The 9,966-nt window shown below is 45.5% G+C and overlaps 1 protein-coding gene across 2 annotated transcripts in view; it reads left to right on the forward strand.

Annotated features, from left to right (window-relative positions):
- lamb4 (laminin, beta 4) overlaps nucleotides 1-9,966 on the forward strand; it is a 55,820-nt gene that overhangs the window by 32,692 nt on the left and 13,162 nt on the right. For both annotated transcript variants that reach the window (XM_034879194.1, XM_034879195.1), the window contains 3 exons: nucleotides 302-459; nucleotides 897-1,121; nucleotides 2,692-2,909. In XM_034879194.1, the coding sequence (XP_034735085.1) occupies nucleotides 302-459; nucleotides 897-1,121; nucleotides 2,692-2,909 (601 nt within the window). The remainder of the gene's footprint in view (nucleotides 1-301; nucleotides 460-896; nucleotides 1,122-2,691; nucleotides 2,910-9,966) is intronic.

Below are 9,966 nucleotides of genomic sequence, written 5' to 3' on the forward strand. Positions count from 1 at the left end.
ATGCCTGTGTGTTTTCAAGTGAGGTCGCGTCCACACTAGGTTCCAAGGGCCATACAGCCCTTGGTCTATCCCCTTCCCTTAGGCCGTAATAGGTATTGGGACAGAACTAGGTCCCGCGTGAACGCGCAAAAGCTAGGGGAAGGGGAAGGGGTAAGGGGAAGGATTGGGATTCAGCCAAAGTTAGGTGTCCATTAACACCTGACTAATGACCCCTGGTAGGGCATAGAATAGGGTTCTCCTGGACTAGAGTCAGGAACATCCTGTAGATTCATTTCTGGTGACATCCTGTGTTGCTGACCAGGTGTGTGGATGGTTACTATGGTAACCTTGCATTGAGAACACCCTGTCAGCCCTGCCTGTGTCCAGATGCTCGGAGCAGCGGACGTTTCTTCGCCACCTCTTGCCAACACGACCCACAATCCCTTGGTGTGACATGTGACTGCTTGGAGGGGCACACAGGTAGGACCTTACTTTTTAAATAGACTCTGGGAAGGGACAGGAGCACTGGATCCGGAGAGCAGAGAGTCCTGATTTGACCATGACATTTAAGGAAATTAGACCGGTAGTAACTGTTTATGCGTGTATCTGGGTATAAATAACGGTTTATTGTTCCTGGTTAAACCCGGATGAACTCTGCATATTATTTTTACAGTTTTCAGCTGTGATTCAGAATTAAAATTCTGCATTCCTTGTGGCTCCGCTCATTAAGCTAGAGCACATCTCGAGTACATGAATACCTCGTTCCTCATTATACCGTGGAGTACTCCTTGTTCCTCATTGGAGTACTCCTCGTTCTTCATTGGAGTACTCCTCGTTCCTCATGATATTATTATGTTACAGATTCTTCTTTACTACGTACAGTTGTTAGCATTTTAATGTGGAGCTGACTATCTCAGGTCCGAGCTGTGACAGATGCAGCCCTGGTTTCTATGGCGACCTGTTGTTGCCCGGAGCCCGGTGTGAGGAGTGTCCCTGCAACAACAACATCAGCCCGGCCGACAGCAACGCGTGCGACAGCGTGACGGGAGAATGTCTTCGATGTCTCCACAACACGATGGGACCCCGCTGCCAGGACTGCAGGCCTGGTTACTACGGCAACGCCCTGGACCAGGACTGCAGTGGTAAATATCCTGATAATGATGACAAGAAGGCTCTATCTCTCATCTCTCTATCGCTCCATCTTTCCATCTCTCATCTTTCTCTAGATCTATATGTCTACATCTCTCTATGGCTCTATCTATCTCTCCATCTCGCTATCTATCTCTCTATCTCTCCATCTCTACATCTCTCTCTCTCCATCTATCTCTCATCTCTTTATCTATCTCTCTATCTATCGCTCTATCTATTTCTCCATCGCTCTATTGCTCCATCTATCTCTCAATCTCTCTCATCTCTCTCAATCTATCTCTCTATCGCTCTATCTCTCTATCTATGTCTCCATCTCTCTATCGCTCCATCTATCTCTCTATCTCTCTCATCTCTCTCTCCATCTCTATATATCTCTCTATCTCTCTATGTCTCTATGTCTCCATATCTCTATGTCTCCATCTCTCTATATATATCTCTCTATCTATGTCTCTATCTCTCTATCTCTCTATGTCTCCATCTCCCTATCGCTCTTTCTCTCCATCTCTCTATCTCTCTATCTATGTCTCCATTTCCCTATCTATCGGTCTACTGGACCAATAAAGACCTCGGAGGAGAGACCCTGACTGATTCCTTAGTTGGTACGGTCTACTGGACCAATAAAGACCTCAGAGGAGAGACCCTGACTGATTCCTTAGTTGGTACGGTCTACTGGACCAATAAAGACCTCAGAGGAGAGACCCTGACTGATTCATTAGTTGGTACGGTCTACTGACCAATAAAGACCTCAGAGGAGAGACCCTGACTGATTCATTAGTTGGTACGGTCTAATGACCAATAAAAACCTCAGAGGAGAGACCCTGACTGATTAATTAGTTGGTACGGTCTACTGGACCAATAAAGACTTCAGAGGAGAGACCCTGACTGATTCCTTAGTTGGTACGGTCTACTGACCAATAAAGACTTCAGAGGAGAGACCCTGACTGATTCATTAGTTGGTACGGTCTACTGACCAATAAAGACCTCAGAGGAGAGACCCTGACTGATTCATTAGTTGGTACGGTCTACTGGACCAATAAAGACCTCAGAGGAGAGACCATGACTGATTCATTAGTTGGTACGGTCTACTGACCAATAAAGACTTCAGAGGAGAGAACCTGACTGATTTCTCCAGTTAATCTAAATTGAGATTTTAAAAGGTGGAGCACAGTCGTCTCTTGGGGGCGTTTCAGTTGTTACGTCTCGCCGCAGGTACACTACTAAAATATTAAAACAATTTCATAACTACCGCCATACATATGGTTAATCCCTTTATAATAGATTCAAACATATTAATGCTGTTGTACATAAGGTAAATCACTTTACAATTGCTGCTGTCTGTTGTAATGTATCTGACTTTGATATTTTGATATTCATATTTCTATTTGCTGCTGTCCGTTGTAATGTATCTGATTTTGATATTCATATTTCTATTTGCTGCTGTCTGTTGTAATGTATCTGATTTTGATATTCATATTTCTATTTGCTGCTGTCTGTTGTTATGTATCTGACTGTATGTGTCGGTTGCTGGCTGTATCAATAGAAATTACTTTGTATATTTCCCAGAGTGCTCGTGTTACCGGCCGGGGACGGAGGTGACCCAGTGTCCTCTGGAGAGTCCCTGCTTCTGTGATTTGAGGACAGGACAGTGTCCCTGCAGGACAGGGGTGACGGGCATCCTCTGTGACCAGTGTGAGGACGGATACTGGAACCTGGGCAGGGCCTCGTGGTGTCAACCCTGCAACTGTGATGCTGTTAACTCTCTGTCCAACACCTGTAACAAGGTAAGAACTACACCCCCACAGACACCACAGACAAAACCACAGACACCTGCAGCTGTGAACCTGTTAACTCTCTGTCCAACACCTGTAACAAGGTAAGAACTACACCACCACAGACACCACTGACACAACCACAGACACCAGCCGCAGACAACTGCAACTGTGATCCTGTTAACTCTCTGTCCAACACCTGTAACAAGGTAAGAACTACACCACCACAGACAAAACCACAGACACCAACCACATACACCTGCAGCTGTGAACCTGTTAACTCTCTGTCCAACACCTGTAAGAAGGTAAGAACTACACCACCACAGACACAACCACAAACACCAACCACAGACAACTGCAGCTGTTATCCTGTTAACTCTCTGTCCAACACCTGTAACAAGGTAAGAACTACACCACCACAGACACAGACACCAACCACAGACACCTGCAGCTGTGATCCTGTTAACTCCTTGTCCAACACCTGTAAGAACTACACCACTACAGACACCACAGACACAACCATAGACACCAACCACAGACACCTGCAGCTGTGATCCTGTTAACTCTCTGTCTAACACCTGTAAGAAGGTAAGAACTACACCACCACAGACACAACCATAGACACTAACCACAGATGCAGACACAAACCACAGACACCTGCAGTTGTGATCCTGTTAACTCTCTCCAAACTCTCCCACACCTGCAAAAAGGTAAGAACTATACAGACACCAACTACAGAAACCACAGACACCAACTACAGACACAACCACAGACACCAACCACAGATTCCTGCAGCTGTGATCCTGTTAACTCTCTGTCCAACATCTGTTATAAGGTAAGAACTACACAGACACCAACTACAGACACAACAGACACCAACCACAGACACATGCAGCTGTGATCCTGTTAACTCTCTGTCTAACACCTGTAACAAAGTAAGAACTACACAGACACCAACTACAGACACTGATCTGGTTATGCTGCTACTGTTAGACACCGACACCAACCACAGACAGAACAGACACTGTTCTGGTAAGGGAGCTTTTTTACCTTACGCTAAAACATTTCCTCAGATTCAGGTTAAATTGTAGCAGGGCGTTGCAGGGCGTTGCAGGGCGTTACAGGGCTTTGCAGGGTGTAGCAGGGCATTATAGGGTGTAGGAGGGCGTTATAGGGTGTAGGAGGGCGTTACAGGGTGTAGCAGGGCGTTACACGGTTTAGGAGGGTGTTGCAGGGTGTAGCCGGGCATTACAGGGTGTAGCAGGGCACTGCAGGGCGTTACAGGGTGTAGTAGGATGTAACAAGGCGTTACGGGGTGTAGCAGGATCAGCAGTCTAAAACTATAACACCATGACTAAGACCGGGGCCAATTCTGTAAGGGTTGAATCTGACAACTAAGAAGAGAAGCAGAGAAGACATTTATAATTCAATTGTCCCTTTTTAAATCACTGAACACGATTCTCTGCATAAAACTTAATCTGCCATAATGTCACATGTTTGCCATTCAACATGACACTATGAGCTGATTGGCCAAGACGTGTTCCACCTGGCCAATCAGCTCAATGGTTAATGGATACCACTCCAATCAGGAAGTAAGCACTATGAAAAGCCCACAGGTCAGGACAACAACAATGGAAGATGGGTGTATTCTATAGATCTTTGTTCACTCCAATGTAAATATTTCTGCTGTGCATATGTTGCACTGAGACATGAGACATGTTTCAACAGCATGTGTGTACCTGCAAATATTTTTTGTATGCTTTTCATAATGCCCAACAGTGTATTTGGTAAGACAAACTTCTGGTAATATGAATGAAGCATGTGCCATTAAGTTTTGATCATTCTAAATGTGGTTTTGGTTAGCAGGACATACACTGGGGCTCGAAGGTTTGGGCACCCCAGGTAAACAAAATTATTAATTTGCACCAGTTATCTTTCAGTTTGGTATCAAACTGTCAACTATAATGTGACAGAATCCCCCCCCCCTCTCCCACCCCTTCCCCTTCAGTGTGGCTTACCACAGGGTTCCATTTGGGCCCTTTGTTGTTTTCATCATATGTTAATGACCTTCCTAATGCCTCAGATAAACTTTCTAAAATGTTATTTGCAGACGATACAAATGTGTTTAACTCCCGTAAAACCTGACATTTATTTAAGTTAACTACTTGGTTCAAGTCCAACAAACTGTCACTCAACATAAAAAAAACAAGTTATATATTTTTCAGGATTAAGTCTGATACATTTAAATCTTCAATGAAAATTCAAATTGATAATATCTCCATTAATAATGTTAGAGCTTATACTAGATGACTCTTTATCCTGGAAACCTCAAAGTAGTGCCATAAGTAGCCTACAAAAATAGTCAAAGTGGTCGATATACTAGCAAAATCTCGGCACCTGATTAATTGCAATTATGTTGTATTATTCATTGTTGTATCCATATATCAATTACTGCAATGTTGCTTGCATCCCCCCCCCCCCATTCAATTCAATTTTATTTATAGTATCAATTCAAAACTAGAACTGCACGCAGTTTCAACGGGGTCCAAGCCTCCCTTCGCCAGTCGTCCCCAGCGACCCGGGGAGAGCACGAAAGCGGAACCCAAAGCGAAGTACAGAAGCTTTGCTTGGTCATGAAATGCGCACACAATTACGTAGAAAAAATTTTCATACAATATATTGTCGTGGCCATCTGGAGATGCCACACACCAGGTTTTGAGCAGATTTGTCTTCATTGTAGCGCCACCTACTGGTCAACGTGTGTAATATTTGGTAGGTCTGGTCGGCTACCCACTGTACGTGTACCCTGTTAATTTCAAGTACTTCACTTTAGTGGAAGTGGTTAATCCAAACATTGGCCCGTAGGTCACGCCCACTTCAACCAATCAGTACCCCACTGTAAGGACCACCTCAGGAGTGGGCCTAGATGGTATCCTTCAAATGTTGTAACATTCGCATGAGCGGTTCATGAGATATAAACTTGTTGTATTTATAGCGCCCCCTTGTGGCCAATGTTCGTCAAATTTGTTTCAGAGCCTCATAGGGTCATCGCAAGGAACATTCTAAAGTTTGGTTTTGATAGCATTTACTTTGGCCGAGATATGGCAAAGTCAATTTTTTCAGAGTTAGCTACACAAATGTGGTTGCCCGTAATATGTGCAATTTTTATTCTATAAAAAATCTTTATGCAAACTTTTGTCAAACCAGTCTGGAGATGCTATGTGCCGAGTTTCGTGCAGATCCATTGAACGGTCTAGGAGGAGTTCGAAAAAGTTGGTTTTCGATAAATTGCGATTTTTCACGCATAAAAGTTTAGGCGGAAGTGGGCGTGGCCTATATCACGAGTTCCAGTTAGATCCAGAGAACGCGTGGATGTAAGGTTTTTTAATATCGGATGTACGGTTTGGGAGTTATAGGGCAAAACGCGTTTCTTCTGGTATAGCGCCAGCTAGTGTCGGAAGTGGGGTAATTTTTTGCGCCTGAGGTCTTTGCGGACTTTCGGACCAGTCCTGAAAATGGCACGTCGCCACCATGTACGGTTTAGGCTGCAGCACCAGTTTTATGCGGAGAAGAAAAATAATGGAGGATAATGGATAATGGATAATGGATAATGGAAAATCCTAGCGAAAACAATAGGGTTCCACAGCCCTGCTGTGTGAACCGCGTATCGCCTTGCGATTACCGCGGTGCACGCATCCTCTGGCTTGGACCCCTAACAAGAGTTATCTGAAGACCCTTTACAGATAGAGTAGGTCTAGACCACACTCCAGGATTTACAATGACCCAACAGTTCTTGTAGTTTCCTTCAGAGCAAGCAACAGGGCCACAGTGGCGAGGAAAAACTGCCCTTTAGGCAGAAACCTGGGACAGACCCAGACCCAGACTCTTGGTAGGCGGTGTCTGACGACCGGTTGGGATTAGAATGAAGAGTGGCAATAACAGTCACAAAAAATAGTAGTTTGTAGCAGTTCTTTGTAGTAGTTCATGGTATAGCAGGACACTGTGGGCATTACAAGGCACAGCAGGACGTAGCAGGGCACAGCCGGATGTAGCAGGATGGAGCAGGGCACAGCAGGACGTAGCAGGATAAACATGGCATAGCAGGACGTGTAGCGGGACCATGGCGACAGCTGCTACCATGATTTTGGAGCCTCCCTGATCCGAGGAAACATGCTGGGCGAAAAAGAACATAAAGACTCCGGGGAATGACTCCCCAGAGCTAGGTTAGTAACTAGGTTAGTAACAAGCATTTCTGCAACATGGACGCACATAAATGAAAAGATAGAAACATAGAGGAGAGAGGAGCTCAGTGTGTCAAAGGAAGTCCCCAGCTGTCTAAAACTATTACAGCATAACTAGGAGAGACAGGGTAAAGAGAGGAGCCTGGTCGGGCTAGAACTCTCCCAGACTGGAACCTCGTTCCACAGGAGAGGAGCCTGACAGCTGAATGGTCTGGTCCCTGGACCCAGACTGGAACCTGGTAGGAGAAAAGCCTGACAGCTGAACGCTCTGGTCCCTGGACCCAGACTGGAACCTGGTAGGAGAGAAGCCTGACAGCTGAACGCTCTGGTCCCTGGACCCAGACTGGAACCTAGTTCGACAGGAGAGGAGCCTGACAGCTGAACGCTCTGGTCCCCGGACCCAGACTGGAACTTGGTTCCTTAGGAGAGGAGCCTGATAGCTGAACGCGCTGGCTCCAGTTCTACTTTTAGAGACTCTAGGAGCCACGATTAACCCTGCATTCTTGGAGCGCAGTGCTCTTGTAGGGTTGTAAGGTACTATGAGCTCTTTAAGATAAGATGGTGCCTGACCATGAAGAGCTTTGTAGGTGAGAAGAAGGATTTTAAATTCTATTCTAGATTTTACAGGAAGCCATTGCAGAGAAGCTAAAACAGGAGAGATGTGATCTCTTTTCCTGGTTCCTGTCAGAACACGTGCTGCAGCATTCCGGTTCAGCTGAAGAGTCTTTATGGATGTCTTCGAGCAGCCTGAATATAAAGAATTTCAGTAATCCAGCCTAGAAGTAACAAATGCATGGACTAGTTTTTCCGCATCATTTTTAGACAGGATATTCCTGATTTTTGCAGTATTACATAGGTGAAAAAAGGTGATCCTTGAAATTTGCTTTATGTGGGAATTAAAGGACGTGTCCTGATCAAAGATAACTCCAAGATTCCTCACAGTGGTGCTGGAGGCCAGGATGGTGCTAGAGGCCAGGGTGATGCTGGAGGCCAGGGGGATGCTGGAGGCCAGGGGGATGCTGGAGGCCAGGGTGGTGCTGGAGGTCAGGGTGGTGCTGGAGGCCAGGGTGGTTCAGGAGGCCAGGGTGGTGCTGGAGGCCAGGCCAGGATGGTGCTGGAGGTGGTGGTGCTGGGGGCCAGGGTGGTGCTGGGGGCCAGGGTGGTGTTGGAGGCCAGGGTGGTGTTGGAAGCCAGGGTGATGCTGGAGGCCAGGGTGGTGCTGGAGGGCAGGGTGGTGCCATCCAGAGTAACTATCTCTTTTGATAATGAGTCACAGAGGTGCTTGGGCCCCAGAACAATAACTTCAGTTAACTGAGTTTAACATTAGAAAATTACAGCTCATCCAGGTTTTAATATCCTGAAGGCACATTTGAAGATTAGCTAACTGATTAGTTTCATCTGGCTTGATTGATAGATATAACTGAGTATCATCTTCATAACAATAAAAGTTTATTGAGTGTTTCCTGATAATATTGCCTAAAGGAAGCATATATAAAGTGAACAGGATTGGACCGAGCACAGATCCTTGTGGGACTCCATGACTAACTTTGGCGTGCACAGAAGATTCATCGTTAACATGAACAAACTGAGATTGATCTGATAAATAAGACAAACCAGCTTAAAGCAGTCCCTTTAATGCCAATTAAATGTTCCAGTCTCTGTAATAAGATACAATCGTCAAGACCAAGATGGCAGCCCGAGTACATCGCGAGGCTCGCGGTCTCTCGAGATTCTGCAATTTTGTTGTATTTTTCATCCTCATTTCGGGGTTGGTCGTGCAGAACAGCTGTGCCTTTACATCGTACAATCGACGTGAGCTTTTGGATATTGGTTTGCAAATTTCCCACAGTTTTAGGGACAATCTTCGACTCCTTCCTGAGATCGCCAGAAGACCCGAGGCTACGCACTCTGCCCGGCCTAAGAGCAATTAAGAGCTAAGCTAAAGCTAACACCAAACTGGCTCTCCTCACACAGCATTTTACTTGCCAATGTACGGTCGCTGATGAACAAAAATGGAGGAGATCCGACTCAGCATTACACACAGCAAGAGACTTTTGAACTGTAATGTCATGATTTTCACGGAAACATGGTTAAACAGCAGAATACCGGACAATATTATTGAGCTAGTGAGACGCCACACATTCCGGGCGGATAGAACACTAGATGGCTCCGGTAAGACCAGAGATGGTGGATTGAGCATTTACATTAACAAAGCTTAGTGCACAAACTCTGCTATTGTCGGGAGACATTATTCAGATAACCTTTAGTTTCTCATGGTTAAATGTAGACCGTTCTATCTACCACTGGAGTTCACGTGTATGATTATCACTGCAGCCTATATTTCCCCGGATGCTGACGCCAAGTTTGCTATGAAAGAACTTCATGCAGCCATCAGTAAACAACAGACCATTCATCCGGAATCTGTGTTTATTGTTGTTGGTGATTTTAATCATTCAAACTTAAAGTCAGTGCTACCAAAATTTCACCAGCATGTTTCTTGTCACACCAGAGGAAACAAAACTTTAGACCATGTTTACACAAACACGGCTGGAGCCTACGTTGCGACACCCCTTCCCCACCTGGGACACTCAGATCACCTTTCTTTGTTCCTCATCCCCAAAAATAAACCTCTTATCAACCGCGTGAAGTCATCAGTGAATACCATCAAGGTGTGGCCTGCAGGAGCAGATTCGTCACTTCAGGAAACATTTCTACACACAGACTGGAGTATGTTTGCTTCTCAAGGCACCAGTGTGTTGGGGAGGAGTGAGGATTGGACCCAAATGCAGAGATGAGGACAGCAGGCAGGCAGGCGGGTGGTAACCAGG

This window comes from Etheostoma cragini, chromosome 8 (genome assembly GCF_013103735.1).
Source record: "Etheostoma cragini isolate CJK2018 chromosome 8, CSU_Ecrag_1.0, whole genome shotgun sequence".
Classification (NCBI taxonomy): Eukaryota; Metazoa; Chordata; class Actinopteri; order Perciformes; family Percidae; genus Etheostoma; species Etheostoma cragini.